The sequence below is a fragment of the Cynoglossus semilaevis genome, chromosome 11, assembly GCF_000523025.1.
Source record: "Cynoglossus semilaevis isolate Cse_v1.0 chromosome 11, Cse_v1.0, whole genome shotgun sequence".
NCBI lineage: Eukaryota > Metazoa > Chordata > Actinopteri > Pleuronectiformes > Cynoglossidae > Cynoglossus > Cynoglossus semilaevis.
Genome location: NC_024317.1, coordinates 8,115,157 through 8,142,099, shown reverse-complemented (window position 1 = coordinate 8,142,099; position 26,943 = coordinate 8,115,157). Strand labels below are relative to the sequence as shown.

Genomic DNA, 26,943 nt, shown 5'->3' with positions numbered 1-26,943 from the left:
AAAAAAGAAAAGAATTATGGCTTATATATGAATGTACAGGCTCTATAATCACCTTATATGATCTTTAGGGTCAAAATGTAAATAATTGTTGTTGGGTTTTTTTACTCCATGACACTGAATACGTGTAAAGTTCACAATTGTAAAAATGTGTGTTTATGAGGTACTGACAATTAGTTGAATGACATAAGATGGTGGTGCAGTGAAGGCAGCCATCTTTGACTAGAAACTAATGTTAGAGTTGTGTTGTTTAGCATTCATCCACTATGCTAATTCAATATTGTCTCTATCAGTGGTTTAAACCACGTTTATTTCTAACTTTTGTGTGTGTATAATGTCCTTTATACAGTTTTGCCTGGTAGCACTCATCCACTCATGTAGCTGAGTATCTGTGTGACAGTAAACAGCCCTGGTACATGTAAATTATTGAAGTGGCAGGTGAGTCTGTCTTGCTCAGTGTTTGTCAGTACCTCATACCACTCCACTTCCAAAGCACCTGACATGTCCCTTTAAGGAGATGCAAAAACATACATATTACCAAAATAAACAGTACCCTGATGTTTTCACAATAACAACAAGTCAGTCAACTCTTAACAGGATTAATGAGTATATACAGTTTGGACAAAGTTTCATACATATATATATAAAAAAATACAAAAATATGAAGAGAACAATGTGAGGTACATGAGACAATGGTTTACAGGCAGCATCTGGACAGGACTAATGCCACGAGACCTGTGGACTCTGTGGCTGTGTTACAGCTGAGACTCTGTCCACATTTTATCTCTTCCAGCCAGAAATTCTTTCCAGGCTCCTTCTGATAAGTAAAGCTGCCTGTGTGGTAAAACTGTGGAGCTAATGGCATTTCCTTTACACCTGAATGCCTGATCTACAGGAATCAACATCACTCTGCCATCTGGGAACATTTATTTCTGACCTTCCATCCTTTACTCATGAGTAAGTAGTGTGTGTGTGAGAGAGAGAGAGAAAGAGAGAGAGAAAGAGAAAAAAAAGAGAGAGAGAGAGTTTAGACTGTTTGTGTAAAATGGAAATTCTTTTGGACTCAGAGAGAGTATAGTGAAACAGCACTCAAAGGCAACACACACGGCTTTGTGTAAATATGGGCGCTCCATGAGTGAAGTACAAAAGTGACAAACAAGATAAAGGAGTTACTGATCAAATTTATCAGAAATGTATGTAAATGTATGTGCAATGCAGCACCTGTGCTTTTTATCCAAACGATTCCAGACACATAGACACAGTACAACAAAAGAACAACAAATAAATTCAAATTAACTTCAAATTACTTATTAATGATGCAGGTAACAGTCCATCACGTCATGTTTTTTTCCTGTCTCTTGTGTTTTAATATCTATTTTCCTCTAAATACACTGAAAAAGTAAATTCAAAATAAAATATTTGAGCTGCTTCCAAGAGGTTTTTAGCTGCTGCCATGTATCACTCACAAAAATCACAATGTTCTGACGTCTAGTCCGCAACCGTTGGGTTGCCCCTTGTGGTTTACTGCTTCACATCTAGTTTCCCGGCTATGTATATTTGATATACACAACCTATGCAGTGGAATAAGCAAACTGAAGGCACAAAACGGTAACAGTGTGTGATGTTCACCATTGACGAAACAAGAGTTAAATAGCAGTACACTCCAATACAAAAATAAATGTGAATAAAAATAAATAAATAAGACATTTTCAGTCCTGATATGTACAGTACTTACACCAGATTTATTTACAATATGCACAATGTGGTCTTAGGAGAGGAGGTCACGTTATGGACGGATTCAAGGTGTAGCAACAGAGAAGAGGGATGAGTGGAGATCACCTGATGAGAGGACTGCTCACATGACTGGGAATGAACGCTGAGGACAGGAGGAAGACAAAGAAACTAAATCAAAAACATACAAATTAGTAATAATAACAGTAATACTATGAACGTGTCTTTTAGCATATGAGCCTATTTATTTATTATTTTTTTGTTTCTCCAACTCACCACTAACCTGAACGATAGTACGTGGTTATCATGCCACTGTTACAGCTAAACTGGAGCCAGAGGACGGTGTACATTTACCGCAGTAGCCTCCGCATACTCCTGACACTCTGCTGCCATCCTGTGGGCACAAGAGGAATAACGAGAGTTATTCGTGAGAAAGGTACTTCGTATTTCACCCCAAAGTACCAAGTCATATTTGAAAAAACAAAAACAAGGACAGAAACAGTTAATAATAAACGTAATCCGTAGCTATTTAGTTTTTTTTAAACCTTGTTAATAATAAACGTAATCCGTAGCTATGTATTTTAGTTTGTTTTTTTTAAACCTGCTGGTTGGTCCAGAATCCATTGACTAGCTTGCTGTAAAAAGGTCAGACTGAGAAGAGTTTTTGGCACCTTCTCTACCTCCCTGTTTGTGTTGTGGCAGAAGCATTCGACCAGCTTGATCTCCATTTCAAAAGCATGGGCACAGGAGGGAGCAGCTGCCCAACAAAGGTCCTTTCTCAATAGGTTTATGAGAAGTTGTGCTGGGAATACAGAAGTCATTTGGGCATGTGTCTACCTTATACTCTGAAGCCAAATGGCCAACAGTGAAAAGAAAGAAAGAGTAGAGGGAGAGAATGGTGGGAAGAGATGGTGAAACAGGAGTAAAGGGAGTGTAGAAGAAGAACAGTTCTACTGTGGGTGGACAGTTAAGTAGCAAAGAAGCTAGGTAAGTCCAATAAATCTGAAGGATAACCTCGGGTTTATCTTTTAAATAAACTTGCCATATGAGATTTCAGCTTTTGTTTTGAGTCACGTCACATGTGGCAGCATCATGGTGAAAAAAAAATGTAGTTTAGATTGAAAAAGCTGAAGAAGGAGTTTATGAACCAGAGTGAATAATTAATGTAAATAATATTAATTAATATTATTTAAATGACACAGCAATGACGTGGCAGAAGTATTAAAGATGATTAAAACATCAGTCTAAACCCCTAAAACCAAACTGACTTTTGAATGTGATTCATCATTCATCTTTACCATTACCATTATCATTATTAAGAAGATGAACATAGAATATTGTTAATACTGTACCTGTGATTGTCGCACATCAGCCACAGCATAGTTGCCTTGTGAGATCCAGGAGGCACCACCTGCCACCTTTAACCCGGTCCCTGACAGGTTGACTCTGAACTGGCCCTGAAGTGACAGGAAGAGTCAAAGGAAGAGGTTATAATCCTTGGGCTGGTCAGCAATTTAAAATTGTTATCACAATTAATCGCAAGAGTATATAACATTGTATATAACATAGTATATAACAATAACAGTTAGTTTGTAAAGGTTTGTAGGTTATCTTTTGGCTAATGCTAACTCGTTTTCCAGCCAAACCAGCGTTGTTTTTTGACGAGTTTTAGTTAATTTCAAACTCTTAAATAGCTTAAGAGACCTCATGGCTTGAAGATGGTACCGTTTTGACAAGTCTTGAGCTCGTCTTTCCTCACTTTCTTTATGTATGACAGTTGAGCTCCTCACCTGTGGACAGCGGGCGGCGCTGTAGCAGTCACCAGCCGTGGCGAATGGAATGTTCTTGCCTTCTGGAGTCAAAGCGAACTGCCAGTCTGTCGCTGAGGGGACAAAAGTAGAGCCATTCAGAGCAGTTTCATTTCTGTTAGTATTGGAACAGTGAAAACATCAGAGACACTTTCACCCTTCGTGGGTGAAAACGTAATAAAAGCGTGTGCTTGTATATATGTGTTTGTGTGAATGTGTGTGTATTCTGAATTAGGGTTAGGGTCAGGCATACATTTGTAAAGCTCAAGATTAGAGATTAAGGAACGCACTATGAAAACCAGACTATGAAAACCAGACTGGCTGTGTGTGCGTGTGGGTGTGCGTGTGTGTGTGCGTGTGGGTGTGCGTGTGTGTGTGCGTGTGGGTGTGCGTGTGTGTGTGCGTGTGGGTGTGCGTGTGTGTGTGCGTGTGGGTGTGCGTGTGTGTGTGCGTGTGGGTGTGCGTGTGTGTGTGCGTGTGGGTGTGCGTGTGTGTGTGCGTGTGGGTGTGCGTGTGTGTGTGCGTGTGGGTGTGCGTGTGTGTGTGCGTGTGGGTGTGCGTGTGTGTGTGCGTGTGGGTGTGCGTGTGTGTGTGTGTGTTAATAGGCCACTCACTGATAATGTTCATCTTGACGATATCCAGACGGACTTTGGAGAAGGTGGTGATGCCAGCAGACGTGTAGTCCCTCCGACAGTCACAGTCTGTTTGTCTGGAGCCATTTGCTGGACACTGGGTCGGGTCGTTGAGCCTGGGACAAGACACACACACACACACACACACACACAACAACAACAACAACAACCTTAAACTTTAATACCATTACACAATGTCTTCTTCTTGTTTGCTTCATTTTAGTTATTAGGTGAAAATGTCCACCTAATGATCTGAATCAAAGGTTTAACGTCTTCTTCAACAAAAATCTACAGTACTTCAATGCAACTGTCCAAGTTTTCACAGTGAGGTTTGGTTTTCGGAGAACTCTTCTAACAACTGCACAGTGAGATTAGTGATAAAACTGTCATTTTATTACAAAGGTTGTAATGAGGAGAAATATTTCACCTGAAGCCAAATATCTCAGAGAAGTTCTCCCCTTCTCCTGTCATTAAGGTGACGTACTCCTGTGGAGAGTCTGACTGCATTCCTGTACAGTACCTGAGGAGAGAACAAATGTTGAGGAGTTTGGGTTTGAGAAACAAGGTGGTTTAAAAGTTGCAAAAATAACCCAAAAATATCTAAAATATATAACTACACTTTATTTATCTTTTGGCTGGGTTCGCCACTTATACTCAGGTGCAACTTATATATTAAAAAATATATAATTTCATGTTTGGTTTTTATACACCGACAGCCGCTAGAGGGCACTGGTGCGACTTATACTTCAGAGCGACTTATATTCTGGAAAATACGGTATACATATCAACAAATTATTTTGTGATAGCTGAAAATTGTGATACATACCTAAACCTGGATTTAAAAATGCCTGGTAAATAATTTTTTATTATTTCCTTTCTTAAAACTACTCTCCTTTATCTGATTTACATATATTAAACATCCAAAATGATAACTGAAAATGAGTGAAGTAATAGCCAATAACATGCCACAGTAGACAAATATTCAGCCAAATATTTCGCCAAAATTATATCCAGAACTAAATACAAGTATTTAGAAAGTTAAAGGTTAGCAACAACATGTTATTACTTTATTTTTATTTTAAAATTGTTGAAAATGTGCCATGGTGGATTTTCCAGTGACTGTAACCAGAGATGATCAAATACCTTGAGGGTTTTTCCTTGAATCTTCAGAAAGTGTTCTCCATCTGGGAGGAGACCATTCATGCTCTGGACCTCCTGACAGCTGGACGGTAGATAGCCTTAAAACACACACACACACACACACACACACATACAAATAAAAAAAAACAATAGGGAGCCATTAAGGAAAGATTTGATCCAGAACAGAGATTTAGGCTGTACACGTGTAGATTTCAGGAGCTAAGTCAACTATGGTAAATCACTGCATGGAATCAAAGAAAACCTTATGTCCACCGACTCTTTCATGTCCTATCTCACCGTGGTGTAGAAAACATAAAAAACTTTGATGTTTGTCCAGGATCATAAATATTTCACCAGAGGCTCAATCACAGAAACGAGTGGATTATGTAAAGACCTAGTTAACACTGGCATCAGCCATGTCATTCCAGTAGCATTAACCTAGTGGGTTTCAACCTTGGGTTGGCACCCCCACAAGGGTTACCTGGAATTCAAATGGGGTCGCGTGAAATGTCTAGTAAACGAGTAAATCTAGTAAATAAAGCTGACGCATCTTGATTGACAGCTGCAATCACCTGACTGATTGCAGCTGTCAGGTGCAAAAAGAGGTCTCTGGGGTCGCTAGAATTTGGTGATGTCAAAATGGGGTCACAGGCCAAAACAGGTTGGGAACCAGTTAATTAACCTTTAGTTTAGTGTTTAGGTGTTTCCTAACTTACAGCTTGGATTTTTGCAGACTTTCCTGGCTTCCGGTCTGGTGTCCAGAGGACAAGTACTGCCTTCCTGACCGTCTGTGGACACACACCGCACTGTCCTCTCCATCACTCCATCACCACAGCTGACTGAACACTGCAGGGAAGGAGACACAATTTGTCATTAACAGACATAAAAACCCAGTCTGGACGTGTCTCGTCCTCAAATCAAAGACAGTTAATATGGCAGTTGTGTAAAGGTCAGAAAAGAGGGCTATTAGCTAGCTAGAAGTATTAGCTAAAAGGACCGACAGGTAGTTTAAAAAGTTAGATTTAAAGTCAGCCTCTAAAGTCTCTTAAAGACAAAAACTGATAAAGTAAACACAGAAGAGGGATACAATAAGTCATTACACACAAAACAACAGGACAGTCTAAAATAAAACCAAATAGTTAATTTACACCAGAAAACAACAAAACAAAAACAACTTCAGGGTCAAAGAAAAAATATTTTTGCTTATTAAATTTAGTTTGCCAAAAACAAAAACAGGTTACCGTTACTAAAAATGAATCAAATTAGATTAAAAAGAAAAAAAACAAAACACATCACACAAGAAAACAAAAACAACCAAAAGAGCCTAGCAACATTGTAGAGTTAGCGGTTAGTGGTTAACAGTAAGATGGATGGATGGATGGATGGATGGATGGATGGATGGATGGATGGATGGATGGATGGATGGATGGATGGATGGATGGATGGATGGATGGATGGATGGATGGATGGATGGATGGATGGATGGATGGATGGATGGATGGATGGATGGATGGATGGATGGATGGATGGATGGATGGATGGATGGATGGATGGATGGATGGATGGATAAATAAAGCAAGTATGTTCTGAAGTGCTTTATTTAAATGTTGTGTTTTTAAAGCTTTTTAGACTTCTAATTTATTTCCTCTTTTCATACATTTTTCTAATAAATACTAACAACAAAAATGTTTGACTCACCACTCCCCAGATTCCAACCCTCCAGTCCTGTGGGGGCAGACAAGGTCCAAGATTACAAGGCATGTAGCTCTCGGGGGGAGTGCCGGGGCAGTTGGACAAAGACTGATGGCCGTACTCATAGTTGTCGTTCTCCACATGCACTTCACTGCAGGAGACCAGACGCTGGCGGTAGCCCTGACCACAGCTGGCCGAGCACTGCAGCCGAGAGTAAATCACCAGCATGAAATAACAAAGGGATTCCTCACAAACCAAACTCGTCTGTGAGCTCAGAACGTTCCACACAGCCACGTTCAAACCTTGGATTTTTTTTGTTGGAAGCTTTTATACAGTAATTTAGTCAGATTTTACTTGTTTTTCAAAATGAAAGGCATCCTTGGATCTCACCTGGGTCCATTCTCCTGTGATCCAGATGAATTCACAGGCATGAACGTTGCAGCTCTCTATGTCTGGAGGTCTGATCTGGTTCACGCAGTACATCTCATGGACCTCCTGCTGATGGCTGTCCACACACTGCAACGTTCGTCGCCTGTAGCCTGATCCACAGGACTTGGTGCACTGTAGTAGAATAGGACAGATACAGTACGGTTTACAGGAAAACAATTCACTTTTAATAAAGCTCTGAACAAGAACACGCGTGACCAAAGAGGCACACGGGCCTCAAACACAGCATTATTATAGGCTTCAAGATTTCCTTTGTGAAAGTGTGTAGGAGTTGTCCAACCGGTTTTAAGCTGATTTGGCAATTTTTTTTTTTTTAAGTCAACAATTCTAAAATGGTTTGCTGAAAAATGAAACAAGTACGATTTGGTGTAAATAATTCTTAAAACTAAACTATGCATAAAAGCTGACATTAGCAGTAGCTTTGACTTAGCCAAAGTAAAACAGCGCCCAGGGTGAATCACAATGTCATTTACCAATGAAGAATCCATAGGAAAAAAGACAGCGAGGCTCATCATCAAAACTCAAAAAAATTAAAAAGTCATAGGCCAAATCATACTGTCGGACACACGTGACTTATGTAGTACAACTCTGCCAGTATCAGTGCCATAAAAGTTAACAAGAAACATAAACGTGCATTAAGTGAATCTGGCAGAGAGTTGAAGAAGCTTTTGTAACATTTCAGCCTCTGCTTTCATTCATGTCACGAAGCCTGAGTGAGGTTTCCACTTGCGTCAGAGACACGGAGTGTTGTGACTACAGTGGACCGCAGCTGGTCTTCATCACGAGGACAACACACAGCTCTGTCAAACAACTGAAAATACCTGGAACTGCTGTTGTGTTGTAATCTGTGCCACTAATAATGAGAGCAAGACTTTACAAGTACTGTAGTACTGTATACAGAAAGAAAAACTACAAAAGGATCTGTTTTTCCTGGTAACGTAATGGCTTACCGTCTGCCACTCTCCCTCTTTCCATCGGTACCGGCTCGGACACTCGGGCAGTCTGCAGCTCTGAGTAGATGACGGTCTGGATTTCTGAGAGCAGCTGCTCTCTGGTAAACTCTGCTGGTCAGGGAGATAACAGAAAACCTCCCTGCGTTGGACGCCATCCCCACAGGAAGAGGAACACTGAGAACAGACAAGAACAAAGAGTTTAAGAATAATTTACACTTTTTTTTTCTTTTCCTCCTTGACTTCCTGTAGGCCTTTGTAAAATGTTTCTCTGAATGGATCCCTGTGCCACCTGAGGTAGAATTTGTCACAGCTGACTGTAAATGTGTGTCTGTGAGTTGTGTCCGTTGCAAAACACCAATGGAAGTAGCTACAAGTTAGCTTAAAACTAGCCCAAGCTAAATAGCTAAAAAAAATAATTATAATAAAATGGTAACAGCTGTGGTGGAATTATAACTTCAGGATGACGAATCTGTCGTTGGTGAAAGGACAAATAAGGATAAGGAACAAAAAGTGTCTCTTTGAAAAGATTACTTTTAGTTTCCCAAGGTCAGACAAGGTCTCTCAAATTTGACCTTGCATTTGTTTGTGATTCGGACATTAGAGCAACAACCAGCAGAATAAAAACCAATGGCTTGTTTATTTTCCCGGGTTTGAGGGGAAAACAAAGATGGTGGAACGTTACTGGGATCACATATTTTCTCAAGTGAAAATTTCCACCTAATTTTAAAGAAACTCTTTGGTCAACTCCTGTAACAGAGTTCCTGATGTCAAACTGTGTCAGTTTCTTCACTTCTTGATGTCTTGGCAGTTGAATCCCAGGCAGCCTGTTGCACCTTGGGTAATCTCTCTGCTTATATTGAAGCCTCGTGAAGAGGCTAATTTTTCTGCTGGCATTTGTCCAGCTGCACAGCTGTTCAGTGAGGACGCACATCCTGTGTGACGTATGGAGCACATGTGCTCAGACAGTGGAGACAGAGAGAGAGAGAGAGAGAGAGAGAGAGAGAGAGAGAGAGGGGAGAAAGACAAGACAAGAGAGGAGCCTTGAAGACAAACTAGGAAAAAAACCAGCAGTCAGGAATACCAGCTGTCCAGGTGCAGTTTGTGAGCCATGATGACGTGAGTGACTTGGAGCTTTGGTGGGGGGTTTATGAAGAAAGGACCGACATATGGTTTCCATCAAGGTGGGGTGGACGACAAAGCCAAGAAAAAAGGTGCGGGGGTGAATAAGGGTCAGAAAGAAAAAGCCAATGGAGGAAAGAGAAACAGGGAGGGAGAATGAAGAATTGTAAAGACAGAGAGGACTGGTCACTGGTTTAAACCCTGGTGGCAATGAATCCAGGCTTTCCTAAAGAAAAACACTGATTTCAGAAACTTTAAGAATTTGTCAGAGCTGGCTGTAAATGTGTGTCTGTGAGTTGTGACCATTGCAAAACACCAATGGTGGTTGTTGGTTATGGGCCTAAACAAGGCGTTTAGTATTTGTTTCTCTTAACACCAACGTAGAGCATCCATGATGGAAGTGACCAAAAGTGTCAAGTAGCTTTTGTCATAACAAATGATTGAAATTGATAAAGATTGAGACACAGTTCGCATCATGTATCATTTAGTTTAGACTTATAAAAATATAAAATAAATATTTTGTTGACGCAACAGAAATAGCTACGAAGTTAGCTAAGTTAAGTTAGCTTAAGTTAAGTTAGCTTCAAACTAACAAAAAAAATATTGCATAAATAACTTGTAGCAAAATGGTGATTAGAAACAAGAAACTAAAACAAAGAAGAAACGCTGCATCCATTCTCTACAGTGGAATCTTTCCAACTGCCCCCCACGTACTTAGAAAATCTCAAACACAAATGCACACGCTCCCCCTGAATCACAGGAATGTTCCAAACAAACAAAGTGGAGAGTCAGTGGTCGTGACATTCTGTCTGAGTTTGCAGTTTTTTAGCCACATGCATGAATACACTCCAGTTTAAGCTGCATATGTTTCCACATCTGTGCACATATTTGTCTGCAAGCTGATAAGGATTAGGATGGAATGGAAAGAAGAAAGGGAGGCTGAAGGAGAGGGGCGGGGATTCTGGCAGCGTGAGAACAGCGGTGGCAGAAGAGTGTTTTATAGCAGAGCACCAGAGGGTCCTACCTCTCCCCAGTTGCCCGTCTTCCACTTGGGGCATTGTCCGCCTCGGCAGCGCTTCTGCTTGCTGGGTTTGGCCGACAGGTGATGACAGTTTTCCTCCGGGACTGCACGTCCTGACCCGGTCACACAGCTCACCTTGCGGGATTTGAAGCCTCTTCCACACGAGGCTGAACACTGCAAAATGTCAGAAGACACAAGGAGTTACACAGTGAGGTACACTTTTCTGAATGGTATAATAGTGGTTTTCAGTGGAGGGAAGGTGAGTTTTGGGAAAACTGTCAAGTTTAAAATGTTTTTTGTGAACATTTATTATCGCTGAACCATAAATTTGAATAAGCAACATCTTTATTTAGAAGAGTGGATGTAGCTCCTGTGGTTCCTGGGGAAAAATAATCCAGTTCCATGAAAAAATGTAGCGATGTCAACCTTGAATTACAACGTCAATAAATATTTTCTTCAGCAGTTTCTGTCTAAGTATTGGTTTTAGCATTTTCTTAAGTAAAAACATTCATTTGGTGAATTCTCAGTGAAGACAGATGATTGAACACTGTGTGTGATTAACAGATGTGCCCATCACAACAACTATATTTCTAAGTCATTCTAACATTTATTGAGCATCCAAACATCTAAAAGCTTAGAGATCAGACATCGATGTGCAACTGAATAGTTACGAGTACAACTTTAGAACCAGACGGAACATGCGTCCTTCAACAATTTCATGCTCCGCCCTTAATAAATGTAAATTTTTATAAATTTGTCTTTTATAATCAACTTGTCTCAGTGTCATGATTAAAGTTACGCACTTATCATTTTAAATGTTGAAAATTATGAGAAAATAATGAAAAAAAATTCTATTAACAAAATAATCGAGGACTATGTGCTGCATTTAAAATCCATATGACCTCAGTCACTGGGAGTCTGACATTGTTGTCCAACCCTGATAAAAAAAAAGGTCATGACAATGACTTATTTTTCAGTCTTTATCCAAATAAAGTAAAAAAAAGGGAAGGGAGTTGAGGCACAGTGTGTGTGTGTGTGTGTGTGTAAAACCCACATACACACACACTAACTCGCTCTGCTTGGATAATCAAAGAGTTTATTTTGAATAAGTGATGGATGTGAAGTGACGGGAGCTCAGAGCTGAACGTGAACACGGTCCAGTGTGTGTTGGTTCTGCTGCTGCTGTGCTGACCAGGAACAGGAACACATTCTGACCTCTCACCTCTCTCAGGAGGTGGAAGGAGGAAGAGCGAAGAAGACTAAAACCAGAGGGAGGTACGTCCTGACACACTGAACACAACGTTTGTGTCTGTGAGTCTGTTTCTCTTCTAAATAAAGATGATTTGTTTTCTCTCCTCAAACGACTGTTCTCAAAGATTAATAAAAAATGTTTTTTGAGTCTTTTTTAATGTTTTTGTTCTTATTCTTATGAGTGTAAAAGTGTGCAGGGTTGGTCGAAGGACTGATTCTATGGGAACCATCCAAATTGGCCATATGTGGATAAAGAAAAACTAGCAACGAAAGCTAGTTAGCTAAGTTAGCTTTTGGCTACATAATTGGCTAATGTTTCAGTTTATGATTTTATGCGTTGGCATCAACTTTAACCACAGTTGTCGGTAAATTCTATAAATATTTTGATCATTTTCTGACTGTCTCATGGATGACGGATGTGCAGTTATGACAAACCTTCTAGGTTTCTAGAACTTGGTAAAAACAACTTAAAATACCCTCTCTATGTGGTGTTTAATATAATGATGAGGTATACGTCATATTTGTTTTAATATTGCTTCTATTATTTCGTTTTGTTGTTGTTTTTTCACAGCCTGGTGACAACAAGTGCATACAATTGATTTTGTTAAAAATGGTTGGGTCTAGATCTGGTCTAGACAAACAAGATAAATGCATAACTACTGCCTTCAATGCCTGTCAATATAATAAACATTTAAAATTATGAGTGGCTTTCCTTGCACATGACCTTTGACCTGCCACAGCCTACTCCCTCTGTGGAATGACACTGGTTGCTATATCAAACCAGAGTTCAACGAGTATAAAAACAATACACACACACACGCACGTCAGCAACAGGCAGTAAAAACCAGAATATTAGTAAAACCAGGATTTACCTTGAGAAAAAAAGCTTTGAACCGAGAGGCCCTCAAAGAGGTCAGCAGAGGCCCTGACCATTTAAAATAACAATGCTAATGCTCGGTGATTTGTGTCTTTCTTTCAGGATAAACAGAACGTTGAGCGGACCAATGGGAGGAATGTTGTATAAGGTACTTTTTCTAGGTGCAGTGTTACACAACAACAACACAGTAGAAGAGTTATTTGGGGGAGCAAGTGAAGTGAGCTTCCAGCCAATCAGAAAGGCTGGTGCATATGCAAAGATAACTTCTGCTCTGACCAGTGACCCTGTCTCTTGAGCAAGGTTTTGATAAGGTTCCTATTATTGGTTTATATTCCTAGTTCGATGTGGTTAAAAGATTTGCGTTAAAGTGTAACCCAGTCTCATAATGACTGTGAAATTACAGCGTGCCCTGCACATGGTACCGCAAGTACAGGTGAAGCTTTCGTTTCCATCACTCTGGTTCAAATAAGAATGAAAAAAGCCTTTGATGGTACCTCTACTTCACTTTAATCGTAACCTTTTTTTGGGGAAATAGACAGAAATCCAACAAATTCATGTTAAAAAAATTAAATATTGACATAACAATGTAGTGAAGAAAGAATAAATACAGATAATTACACAAATATACAGAAATACTTTTTATGACAGTCTAATACTGCCATTTGTGAAGACACCAAACACTATATGTTATTTTAAGAGCCTGCAGGAGTGAGTTTCACCACAACTTTGACAATTAAAAACAAAACTAAAGGTACAATTAATGACTGAAATATTTAAGAGCGGTGTACAGAGTTCACAATCATAATAAGTAAATGATAAGTCGTACTGTGTACTGCTGTGTTAACAGGCTCTTAAAATAAGTCATCTGTACTGCAGACATTCATGTGACCCAGCAGAGTCAAGAGTTCTGATGTGTCAAGAAGGAAGAATCTAAGAGTTGATTCTATCAGTCCTGACCAGAAACACTTTCCAAATGTCCTAGAACAAATTACTCATGTTAGAGTTCCTCAAACACGCCCGTTAAAACGAAAATTCCAAAATTTTCTACATCAGAAAATGCAAATGTTTTGGAAAAACGCAAATACTTTGTTGGTGCTGAATAAGGTGTAAGACTTGTCAGACAAAAATTCTGCCCCCAGAGGTTGGTTTATGACAGCTACTCTCCTAAAACAGCGCGTCTGTGCTGTTTAGGTGTAACCATTACAGAAACGCCAAGAACTCTGGCTGTAACGTACTTATTATTTTTGGAAATGAGTGATTAAAAATTAAAAACTCAAAATATATTTGGGGCAAATGTGTTTGCTATCATAGCATATTGATATTTAAGGAGCTGAAAAAAAATAAAATGGCTGTTGTCCAATATTTAAAGTAACCGCAGAAAACAGCAATGTTGTTGACGTCACACGTCCTCTGTATGACTGAATTATGGGGTTTCAAAGAGTCAGGATTTTGCCGGTAACTAATTGGTTTTAGGAGTGAGGTAGATGCATGATTGTGGCTCAGACGGAGAGATGTGGGCACAGAAAAAAATAAAATGTGTGACATTTTTACAGCTTTGTTATATTAGATTTTTGTTATAGAGACTACAACTGTTTCATAGACACAAAAATGCATAGGGAAAGGACACTTTGGCAAACTCCCAGCTGTAGAGCTTTGTGTGTTTTCTTCAATTCCTGCAAGTCTCTCGGTGTTGTGTTCAACTAAACCGGCGTAAGTTTCATGAAAGGTCATTAAATTGTGGGTAAATGGAAAATAGAAGATTTTATATTTTATTATATATACTTTTTGTGAATTTTTGGTGTGATGGGTGTGTGTTTTTTGTGATGTAAAAATATTTGCTTTGGCTCAAAAACCTCCCCCAGATTTAGAGCACTGTACTTTGCATATTCTAATCGTACCAAAATAAACTTATTTAATTTAATTTTAACTTGATATAAATGATGTCACTGATGTCGTGTTGAATTAAAGTGTGATGTGTGAATTTGCAACAATGTTGTTGCTGAGCGTAAAATATAAATGTTAGTAAACACATAACCCTAATTCGAGCACCTTTGGAGCAGAGAATATATAAAAGCAACCTATGATATTGGCTCATTAAAAATATCTAAACAGATACCTGGCTATAACAATTTTAATTTACACAAACTCTGTAAGACACTTTATTTTACAGTGGGCGCTAAAGTGACATTTACGTTTGACTGGACTTTTCTGGGAAATTGAAAATGTAAAAAAAGACTTGCACTGTAAATTTCCCCATTGTGGGATGAATTGTAATTATTGATGATGTTTTGAATATTGTGATAAAAAATACAGGTTGGCGTTAAAGGCAGCAGTGGATCACAATCCCCTGTGTGTTATAGTGTTAAGTTACAGATGTCATCGGTGAACTTGAAATCCTGTGAGCTACAAACACTTTCCTGAATGTCAATAAACTGTAAAATAAAGTGTCTACATAGGATTAGTAGCTTCTCTAAAGAAAACACATGTGCCTTAAGACAACTTCTTCATACATTAACCCTATCTAAAACATATATATTTATACTGTATATAGTGTATAGTACAAAGATGAATAGATCATATACAGTCCTATGCAAACCAGCACTGTGACAGTTCAGGCGCCTCTATGTCTTTGAGAATTCTAGGACATTTTTCAGGGTAAATAAAAGAACATTTCATCACAGTGCTGTGTATATTCCAGATATACAAAAACATTCATCAGAATTTGCACATAAACAACAACTCACTAATGTGTAAATACAAAATCTAAGACATAGAATTAATCACTAAAAAAAGTTAATAAGCTATATACAGAAGGTAAAAAATAGAAAATAAGAAAAATAATTCAATAAATTATATAAAAAAACAATATTTTACAAAACTATGTGTTTCTGTGGTACAAAGTGATGCTAAACCTATCAGCGGCTCCACGGCAATGAGGGCTGATGAAAACAGTCTGTTGTTGTTTCCTGGTATAAGGGCACCAAGGTAGGTTTTTAAAAACCATTTAAGTGCAAATGAAACGATTCTTAAGTAAATGCTGACCAATCACATGCATCAGGTAAGAAATGTGGAGCGGTGGTGAGTTAAAAAGTACAGCAGGTGAGTGATGACCCAGGGATTCAGTCCCATCCCTTTAAAATAGATATTCTGAGTATTTCTGAGTGTATTTGTTGTCACTGCTAACCCAGCATCCTCTTAGAGACACTGAAAACATGGCTGTCGATGTAAAAACGGAGGAAAACAGAATTTAGACATCCAATAAAAGTTGAATACAAAATCTACAGCTTCTTTGGTTATACTTCTTAAAATCCCTGCACCAAAGTCAATACAAAGACTACATTTTCAGCTTTAGTGGAATTTTGGTCTAGCACCACCTTCAACTAAATTATTTTTAACAGGTACACTTTCAGTTTTGATGTGAAATCATTATTTTTCTCTTCGACATTTGAAATGACAGGCTCAACAGTTGACAAAGCTACGTGTCCAAGTAACATAGTCTAAACATTGTGAAAAAGTCCAGCAGGTCTCGGAGTAAAGTTGCTGACTTCTGCTTTCATTTGTATGTGTAAATGCTGCCATGTATCCAGTGAGAGTTGACCTGTGCATCTCAGACTGGTTTCCAGCCAAAACACTGACTTGTATGTCAGTATCTCGTACAATCACACAGATAAAAATCCAAAATATTCCTTTAAACCCGTTTGTGTGAGAGTTTAGAGAACAGGTGTTAAAGGGAAAACGTGAGGTTGAAAAAGAAAAAAAATATAAAATATTTGTTATGAGCGTACCGAGCTCCATGGGTCTGTGCTCCAGTGGGGGCCAGACGGGCACGGCTGAGTATTGCACTGCTCGTTATCTGGAGGCTTGTCGTGGATCTCGCAACTCAGATCGCTGAAACGTTCACCATTGGGTCGCTGACACACCACCAGCCTCGTCTTTATGCCACCTCCACAGAGCTTGGTGCACTGAAGAGAGAAATAGCAGAAATGTCATCAGAAATAGAGCTACACAGACATAAAGCTCTCTTAAACTCTCCGAGTGTGAACATTACTTTAATGATAAACACTGCTGTGTAAGAGTTTCTGATGAGAAGTGATTAACAGTGTGCAGTCTGTTGCTCCTACCTCTCCCCAGTTTCCGTAGACCCACTGTGGACAGGGTCCGGACTCGCAGGATCGCTGCTCACTGGGTCGACTTCGATCCTCACAGTTGTTGGCATGGTAGCCGTTCTCATCCTGGCAGACAACAACACGCCGCTGGAAACCTCCGGCACACGTGCTGGAACACTGAGCCAGAGAAGAGCATGTGATGTCAAACAGGGTCAGAAATGAGCAGAGGTAAAAGGTAAAAAACTGAACCTGGAGACCTTCATTTTCACATCACGTGTCAGACGTTTTTCTAAAGTAACCTTTTGTGATTAGGTTTTTTAAATGTGCGGCCAATTCAGGGTTTTTTTTCTAGTCCTAGCTGACAGCCATGTTTTCAGTGAGAGCTCGTCTCCATCAGTCAGCCTGTTTGAGCTGGGGTGGATTGTGTGGAATGAATTATGCCTTTAACATGAAAGTAGTAAAAAAGAGTCTTATCTAACTCTTGGCAACTATCGTTTTCTAAAACATCTTCTCACTCTGATCTGATGAGTACAACTCACTGATGTGGTGAAGCTTTGAATATATTTGTACAAGATGAAGAAGTAAATTACTATAAATATATCTCCAGAAAACTCAATACTGATGGGATACAGCTGTGTCTATGATAAGAACTGACTAGAAATAGTTTCTCAGAGACTGGGTGTGTGTGTGTGTGTGTGTGTGTGTTTTCAGTCAAATGTCTTACCGCGCCCCAGGGTCCAGTCCTCCATTGGTGGGCCTGGCTGCGGGGTAGGTTGTTCCTAGTGCTGGTGTTTGGTGAGGACGGTACTGGCCTGAACTCACTGGAGCGGGTTGGGCATTGAGCCATGGCACAGTCCTGCTCGGCGGCTGGTCGGTCATCTGGATCACACTCGCTGGTACTCACTTCCTGGTCGTTGATGATGCACAGTACCTGCCGCGTTGTCTTGCCTTGGCCACATGACACTGAGCACTGAAAACACAGGGACACACAAGTGAATAAAGATTTCTGTCATCCAGATTATTTCACGTATTATAATTATTTTCAAATTAGAGAGTTAATCTTACACGAAAATTGAAATATGACTTATCATGAATCCCACATATGGTAGCAACTGGAGAAATGAAGGCGGCTTATGAAATAATTTACGCATTGTTACTATGCAACTGACAGACGATGACATTGGTCTTGGTGAGTTGACAAAGTATGTTTATAAGAAAAAAAAGGCAGTGGCACGGCCACCCTACTCACTGTGCCTTCACATGTGTAAATAATCAACATGAATATTTGAAGCTGTGCAGTACTTGAAGCTCAGTGTAACTAAGTCTAGAGATAGAGATTTTGAATACTGTGAACATGATTCAGAAACCTTGGAAATATAAAGAAAGATGAATATGAGGAAAACTATTTTTGCAGTAAACACTTTTTATTCAGAAAGTGTTCAGGGTCAAAGGGAATGATTATGACTGGCCTACACAAACCCCTGACTAGACCACACTGAAAATCTGTGGAGTGAACCAAAGGTCACGATCCATGCCAGGTGACTATTCAATTTCCCAAAATTCAGCAGAACATCTCAGGTGATTGAAAACAACCACAAACAACTGCTGTCTCTTTTTCCGACAAAAAGACAAAACTACCTACAAGGTGTCGTAATTCTAAAACTGAGATATTTTAAAATGACATTCCTGTAGAAAAGCCTAAAGAAATGATAATAAGACAAAGACCTGACCTTCGTGTTTTTTACAGTCAATGATTGCACTGCAGAACAATAAGGAGAGAAAAAAAACAGTGAAAGCAAATTTGACTTTGACTGGTTCAGCTGCTCCTACGATGAACTTGTTCCAAATGGTAACAGCCCTGGGGAAGGATGACAATAATGGGAACACAACAGAGCACTGACGGCGTCTCAGGCATGTGTTCACTCTTGCATAAGCTGATCTATGATACTTATGCAACAGTTTTGTAATGGAAACCCTCTCCCAGGAATACACTGTCCAGAGGTTTACACTGCGCTGTCAAAATGTTGTGGATTTCTCATAAAGCTCCACACAGTACACACAGTTTATAATACAGAAAGCTTTCACGTCTGATGTGGCCGGAAATCTATCTGTTGGATGACACGTGAAGGAGGCGCAGATATGGAAAGATAACAAATGCCTGTCACACTGGAGTGTTTGGACACTTGACAGCAGTTTCTTGTGCTGGCTTTGTATAGGTTTCCCAAACACCATCCTATGGACATTTACTGGTCATTTGGTTCAATAAATAAATACTTTCCATTTTCTCAGTGTGAAAGTTTTACTTTGAAAAATGACTGGACTCTGTCCGAATTACATACATTTCCTCAAACCTACCCTGACAGTTAATATTTAATAGTTATTATAATTCAAAGCATAATTCTCCCACCTGTGGTGGGACAGTGTTCTTTGGGTTGTCGAGCACTCCCTTCATTCAATAAACTTAGCAATTCTGTGACCAAATAGTAAGAATGTTTTTAGTGACCTATTTTATAAGATTAGTATATTTATTCTTGTGTTCCTTTTATCTTTAATGTCATTTAAAAAAGTACGTTGACACTGCATTACTCTAACAGTACACTGTACTCAAATACCAGGATATTAATAACTACATTTCCAAATTGAGCTTAGCCTCCTCTGTGACAGAAACAGGAAGTAGCTGCACTGCTGCTCAGCACAGAACAAACTGTATTGCTATTATGAACACAGTGGCAACTGTACTCTTCAGTGTCCAGTCTAGACACAAGGCAACATCCTCTCCATGTTTAAAAATCCAATCACATTTGTTTTTGCAATTTTCATTTTGGTCAGAACAACCAAAATATGTGTTTTAGCCTTGGGATGAGCCATTTCCTCTTTAAGGGTCAATGAGGATCTTTGGCTTTGGTGGTTTGTGTGTGGATGTGAAGACACGTGTACGTGTGTGTGTGTGTCTGTGTGTATGGTGACCAGACCCGTAGTCTGGCTGGACTGTATCATCAGTGCTGTGATGAGAAACATCTGTAAACAAGGCTGGAGCCCCTCACTACAGCCTCTTGCATCTCATAACTGTAGTGTCTCGCTGCAGTTCTCTCTCTCACTCGGAGTTTCTCACACTAGCCATGATACTACTCCAAACCAATTTAATTTAAAGTAAATATCTAACAAAAAAAACCCCTTTTTATGTTTTGTCCAGATAAAAAAACCCCTTCACGGCATGAATGAAAAATTATGGAAAGTAAGTGAGTAACTAAAACATGTTTGTACGCATCAACATAGATGGACACGCTGTGTTTCCAAGCCTCTAAACCTTCCACGCACATTTGCCTTCCAGCTGTGGGACTTTCTCTACACCCTGCCCACACAAGGGCAGACACAGTCTGAGCAGATACTTCGAGAAGACCCTCGTGATGAAACGTCACCTTGTCACATTTTCTACACTGAAGTTTGTGCAATTTCTGTTAAAACAGTAATTCCCTGTACCAGAGAAAACTCCATGTACACAAGTTCAAGCTACAGAAAATGAAGCGTTCTAAAAGTAGGTTAATCAAATTCAAGTGGTGGTTCAAACTCAAAGACAAATTTCGGAGGGCGACAGCACGGTGTCTCACACACTCCTGCAGTGTCATCTGGACCAGCATCACTCCTCGTGTTACTGTGCTTCCCTTTAAACTCACTCTCAAGTACAGTATGTCACTAAAGCACACACCTTGTCACAAATGCAATATTTTTTTGGTGACAAAACCATCAAAGTAACAAGGATAAGATGTGACTTAAGTCTGTCAGAAGACTGTTTCGATGCAGGGATCCTTTGACATCAACACAGTGCGAGTCCCTCTCCACTGAGACGTTTCAAAGGGATCCATGTTGGATGTGTTCCCGCAATCTTTTGCACAGACAAGCACAAAGAGCTGAACCTTTTCAGTGATGTAATGACAAACATTTGCAGGCCTGTTACGTTCAAGCATCCCTGGAATTCTACACATGACTTCTGCCTGTTTGTAAGCTTGGGCTAAAAAGGTTTCTGCCAACAGAGGAAAGATGATCCCATCACTGTGGGTCAGGTCATTTAATCATTTAACAGCCTGTGAATAAGACAGTGTACTGTCACTGATATATATATATATCTTTTTAATTGCTGCAAAGATGTCACTAACTTTCAGATATAGGTCTAAGTGTAAGTACTGAAAAGCCTTTTGCCAAACGTCTACATCTGGACTCTGGTGAACCCCTTCAGTCCAGGTCTAGACCAAGAAATCCAAACTAGCATGTGGTGTCCTTGGATGCTGGGGATATGGAAAGAAAACCTCTAGGAGGAAACACATCTGGATGTAAGAACTGATGAAACCGTTTAGATTAATCAGCAGTGCTGTCAATCAGATTAATGAGAGTCAGACCTGCAGCAGAAAAAACTGTCATGATTCAAAAGGAAAACCTCTTGACCAGTTCTGTTTGACCAGAGTCAAACGCATCTCAGTCAAAAACACTGAAGTTCTAAACTTCTAACGCTTTATCCCATAATTCTGTGCTCTAGACGCTCTGAGGTCAATCATGGAGTTACAACCTGGACAGGCCTGTAGTCCATCAAGGGGACGAACAACAATGTTGCACTCGATTTGTAGGTTGGCTGTGGGAGAACCTGGAGAAACCCCCCCCACACACATGGACAGCCATCTGTCCAACCCCAAGCATAAACCAGTGACCTCACCTACTGTGAGGAAAGATCAACGACCACATCCTTCTCATACAGTCATGAAAGAATGGTCTAAATTTTAAAGATGACGCATTATCCCCACAGCAGCTTTATCCCATAAGGTGTTTTTATGGATACAAAAGCTACATGTGCAAAGGTTTAGGATCTTCATCTGGATGGAGTACGCTCCAACCACAGGGCAGACAAAGACCAGGCAGACTGACCTTTTTGTCTAACTTTCAGAAGACAAGGAAGATGGCGTCTTTTAAAAAAATCTATTTTCTTTCCAACAAGCTTTACATTTAAATCTATTTTTTAAAATGCTAACAATCTCGTGTCAAAAACAACCAAACTGTCCTACAGGGTGTATCAAAAGGGTTTAAAACACAGCCACAAACATACGTTAATATGTCTGACATGCATTGTCAAAATGGTGAGATCGCTGCTACACAAGTGGGTTCCTTACCGCCGTCCATTCCATCACTTTCCACTGGCCACAGGCGACTGTCGAGCACACCTCTCGGGCCGGGGGTTTGGGTAGATGGGCACAGGCCGACTCCTCGGCTACACCACCTTGACTGTCCCGACAACTGACATAGCGCATGCGGGTACCTTTGCCACAGCTGGCCGTACACTGGTGAACAGACAAGAAAACGTCAAGAAGCTGCAAACCAACACAGAGTCAGATGGATTTGTTGAATGACTCACCTGAGTCCAGGAGCCAAACCTCCACTGGGTCTTATGGTCCTGATGAGAGGGGACTTTGATCTCTGGAGGAACTGGGTCAGTGCTGGGACACTGAGCCAGCTCACAGTCCTGTGGACGGAAGGACATACATATGTGGACACACATTCATGTAGGAACTGACCAATGGGATGAACAGTTCCAACATACGTCTGTCGTCAAGGAATGAGATTTATCTACACACAGTAACTAGGATGAAGTTCTATTGTTGAAAAGTGGCTCCAGCAAGAATGTTGCAGGTTTGCCAATTAGCCACCAGGGGGCCAACCCAGTGGAGGCAAAACATTTTTTTTTCAAGTGATACAAACCTCCCATGTGACTCACACAACCCACCCTATCACACCTGACCCAGGTGAACACAACATCCTATCATCAGGTGGGGTGTGGTCACCACCTTTGTTTACCTATAACCACGTTCTTTTCAGGTTTTCACACTCTGAGGTCAGTTGGAGCTGAAAAAGCCTCCATCGATGAAGAGATGAAACAGTCCAGGTGCTTTATACTTAACTTAATTAATACTGAATTAAATTGATGGATGTATGAATGATGAGACTGTTGTCAAAAGACTTTCTTTATCTGCCAAAATAGAATAAATAAAAGTGACCATCACTGTTAGCTTTCTTGCTGGGGATTATCACGCTAACATGTTCACCAACGTGCTGTTGCCTAGATCAATGCAAACTCTAGCAAAATAACTGCGTTTCCCATCAATGGCAGCCTCCCATTTACCGAAACAACATCAACAGACCCCGCCCCTTCAGTACAAACTGTGGATTGTGGCTGAAAGCCACTCAGCATAAAGCTGTGATCCCTGTCATAACAAGTCACAGTGGAGTGGCATTCAGGGTTGTAAGGCACCACAATGGCGAGCCTCCAATCGCGCTCCATCCCCCTCACCTTCCACCCCCTCTGCCCTGTGGTGCTGCCCTATGACCCCTCGGTCTCCAGGAATGACGACGTTAATCAGGTCGCACAAAATTTAAGCAAGCTACACATTCCACACAACGAAGTGGCCTCACATAGACTCTAGATGGCACTGATGTATGCGGCTGCCACTTAAAATACTATTTATTATACCAACGCTTCTTCGCAGCAGTACTGTTACGAGAAGACTATCGTCTATTGATCTACTCTAGACATACAAATTAGACCTTCTGATATGTCAAAACGTAAGTCAAAGGGGTGGCCAACATAGTTCTGACTGGGGCAGCCAGCATCAGAGGAACAGGAAGCCTGTTAGCTAACTTCATGGCTGGTTGGTTGAAATCACAACAAGCTGGGGCGTCTGCTTCAGGGTCACTGGCTGTGTTGGCCTAGGACTAGAACTGAGAACAGCTTTGAACAGTAAGAAGGGAAGGACTCATCTTTACTCTGCACATTCAGCTCTCCAAACGTGTTTCTAGCCAAACAAAGCTGCCAAATAACTTGGAAGTGATTTCTTGTGTATTTCTATAGATCACTGCCAGATGTATAGATAATGTACGCAACACAAGAATAACAGCAGCGAACCTGATGCAGTGAAACAGCAGACCGACTGAGTCTGCATAAACAACACGAGCAAACATTTGGACAACACGTGGAATTCTGGGTTGAATTTATGGAAAATATTATGGATTTGTTATTTATCTATGTGTTGTGTGGCGTCACAACTAAAACTGTTGGTGAATCTGCATAATATACACTAACTCTAGCTTTTTGGTTTAGCCATGTGTTGACAGTTACAATCTAAGGTGTTTGCAATTATCCAAACATGGACAAATGAAACACCAAGAGGGTGAAAGTTCAGCACACGGTGTGGTCTATGAGACCCAAACATCACAGGCTCTACTGACTATTGATGCCTCTGTGCAGACACAACATCAGGGTGACTCTGGTTGGACACATTGCTTCAGAACCCAGTGGCCAATCTTACCAAAAATCATTGAAAGTGAATCACGGAAAGGACTTTGTGAAGTGTTTTATGGAGAATACTGTGGTACTACCACAAACTGCTACTACTACTACTGTAAAAACAAATGTCGCACCTGTGTTTCAGTGGGTCTGGTAGCAGCGTTACATTCAGTGTCGTCCACGACAGCGCCGTATGAACCAACAACACACTTGACCGCTCTCATCTGGTAACCTGGTCCACAGGAGGTGGTACACTGGAATGTAAAAATAAACATGACAAAAACAATGGTGAGAATGTATAACATTGTAATATATTAAGAACAATATAATGTAAAATGACATATGTCTATTAGGATCCTCTATTAATGTCTCCATCCACGTATCATTGCTTTTATACACAGTCTACACACACCACACTGTTATATGATCACTTGATAAAAACCCTTCACATACAAACATCTGGTTTTAGCATGAAAGGGTTCATGTGTGTGATACTGACTGATTCTTACAAGCCAATCCCTGAACACCAGCAGACTGCAAAGCAATGTTTTAGATTGCTGCATTTTTCCCCCTCTTAAAGCAATGTTTTAGATTGCTGCATTTTCAAACATTTTTTTCCCCCTCTGCTTTCCTGAAAAACATCTAAAGGTTCGAGCTTGAAATGAATGTCAAAAGTCAACTCACAAAGAGCAACAGTCTATATACATCACACTGATTCTTTTTCCACTGTGGTCAAGTCAGAGAGTATAGTTTTACCCAGCATTCTCTTCTGCTTCACCGCTCGCAGTGAAACAAGGTCAAACTTCAACAACCATTCAGACACACTTCATTAAACAGGTTCAAATGAACCTTAAACACGCATACATACATCCTCTGACAGAGTCGGCTCTAAAATCCAATGTCACAGACTTCCGGGCATTTCGTGAAAGTTTACTCCCACGATGAGGTTTAGTCGCTACTGATCGCAAAGTTACTGGTAATTAATACGTAAATATAAATTTATTTTTAATAATCGTGTACACAGATCAGAACTACTTCAACACCTGTAAGTGATGCTGAAACAGTGTGTTTTCTCCTTCATGGTAGTGAACTACTCTTTCACACACTATAACACATGTATGCTGAGAGAAAAGGTACGTCCTCCTCGTTTTCACCGTTCTGCCCCAGTAGTTCACTTCAAAATGTTCTTAAAAGGTGTGAAATGATCTATGAAAAGGACACGGTGGGCTGAATGATGTCCAGGGAGGAAACTCACCTGTCCCCAGGGGCCGACCTGCCAGGAGGCAATTCCCGTGTGCTGACACGTCTGCACCGACTCAGGTTTTGAGGAGTCACAGAAACGATCATCCAGACGCTCCTCACCGAACTGACACCAGGTCTGACGATGCTTGTAGCCTTTCCCACAAGTCACCAGGCACTGGAAGAAAAACAGTGATTCAGCTTTTAGGGCCTTCCTTCAACGGCTGTGTCAACGGAGCTGTTTTTAAAGATACAAACAAGTCAATATTTAGAGGAGTTGGGTTTAATGATTTAACTGTATGTGTTTGTGGGTCCATTAGCTTTAGCTGCTCTCATTTCATTGTTTGAAAAATGAAGAGTGTTTCTGGTTGGAAATATTTGCTTGAGAAATTAAACCCAACAGGTGGCAGTGTCCTATTATCCTGCATGTTTTTGGTCCGTGGGAGGAAATCAGAAAAGTACCAGGCGTACTCCCTTCAGAAAGACTGGGGATCAAACCAGTGATGTTCTTGCTGTAGGGTTAGAGCAGTAACTGTTTCTTACACCTTATGGCCAATAATGAATTACAGCTTTAAAAAGGAGGGAATTAAAAATGAGAAGTGTGTCCAGCCTTATCCTGGACATTTTAATCTCTGTATAATTTTATTTGTTTTTACCAATGTTGATGTGTGAAGGTCGTTCATATCTGCTGTATCACATGGAAACCACTTGTTTTCAGTGGTTAAGGGCAGATTCATTTGTGATTTATTGAATGGTGAAACATAATATCCCTCTCTCTCTCTGTCTCTCTCTCTCTATATATATACGTATATATAAAACTCTATATAACTTGAAAACACTGGGTTTGTTTGGCAGTGTTTTTTTTTTTTTACAGTGTGCACAGTGGGTATAAAGTACAATATCTGTGTCTGTATTTAGCTGCACCACATGGGAGAATTCAAACATTCCTGGAATGCAGTCTGATGTTCCTGGCTCTTCAGTGTCTGCTCTGCGCAGTAACTGTAGAGTTACTGCAGTACCAGTATACAATCACAGATTTCCTAACACTGACAAAGACGAGCAGGAAGGTCTCTCCTAAAGCCGAGAGAGTTTACCCAATCAAGACTGAGGTTTTACATTTGACCCAGTTCATCACATTCTTAAGTGATGGATTTACACAACAGTCTGTTTCTTGTTAAACTGAACGACGGACTAACACAGTCATCCTTACACAAATAAATGGGGAAAAAAAAAATTGACAAAACTATTAGCCTTTCAGAGAGAATTTTTCTGTTTTTATGAGTATCTTTCAAAATAGACCATTTACACCTAGACACTGATTAAATTATGTTGGTGTTTACTGAGGATGAATGCTGTAGGACCTTCTTTGATGACAGGTCAATATCTTTTAAATGTAAAGAGACAGTGTTTTCATCCCTAACTGAACCTAGACCAGCAGAACTGACCTCAGACCAGTCACCAGTCTTCCACTGTGGACAGAGGAACTCATTACAGGGTTGGACGGTTAGCTTCTCTCTTTGGCTGCATTTGCTCTCGTCACCTCCGGCCTCAGACGCCTTTCGACACGCGGCTCCTCGGCGGCGGCTGCCAACTGCCGCGCCATTTG

General features: G+C 40.3%; 1 protein-coding gene across 1 annotated transcript in view; it reads right to left on the bottom strand.

The window, feature by feature from the left end:
• Nucleotides 1-6: 6 nt before the first annotated feature.
• Nucleotides 7-26,943, bottom strand: part of adamts9 (ADAM metallopeptidase with thrombospondin type 1 motif, 9) — a 45,982-nt gene continuing 19,045 nt past the window's right edge. The window contains exons 22-41 of the mRNA XM_025060248.1: nt 26,783-26,928; nt 25,354-25,515; nt 24,233-24,352; nt 22,173-22,280; nt 21,931-22,098; nt 17,499-17,744; nt 16,790-16,951; nt 16,454-16,630; nt 10,544-10,714; nt 8,398-8,574; nt 7,391-7,561; nt 7,007-7,201; nt 6,025-6,154; nt 5,295-5,406; nt 4,596-4,688; nt 4,151-4,284; nt 3,519-3,610; nt 3,081-3,185; nt 2,012-2,122; nt 7-1,873 (exon numbers count right to left, since the gene is read on the bottom strand). Coding sequence (XP_024916016.1) covers nt 2,033-2,122; nt 3,081-3,185; nt 3,519-3,610; nt 4,151-4,284; nt 4,596-4,688; nt 5,295-5,406; nt 6,025-6,154; nt 7,007-7,201; nt 7,391-7,561; nt 8,398-8,574; nt 10,544-10,714; nt 16,454-16,630; nt 16,790-16,951; nt 17,499-17,744; nt 21,931-22,098; nt 22,173-22,280; nt 24,233-24,352; nt 25,354-25,515; nt 26,783-26,928 — 2,759 coding nt within the window. The 3' untranslated portion in view covers nt 7-1,873; nt 2,012-2,032. The remainder of the gene's footprint in view (nt 1,874-2,011; nt 2,123-3,080; nt 3,186-3,518; nt 3,611-4,150; nt 4,285-4,595; nt 4,689-5,294; nt 5,407-6,024; nt 6,155-7,006; nt 7,202-7,390; nt 7,562-8,397; nt 8,575-10,543; nt 10,715-16,453; nt 16,631-16,789; nt 16,952-17,498; nt 17,745-21,930; nt 22,099-22,172; nt 22,281-24,232; nt 24,353-25,353; nt 25,516-26,782; nt 26,929-26,943) is intronic.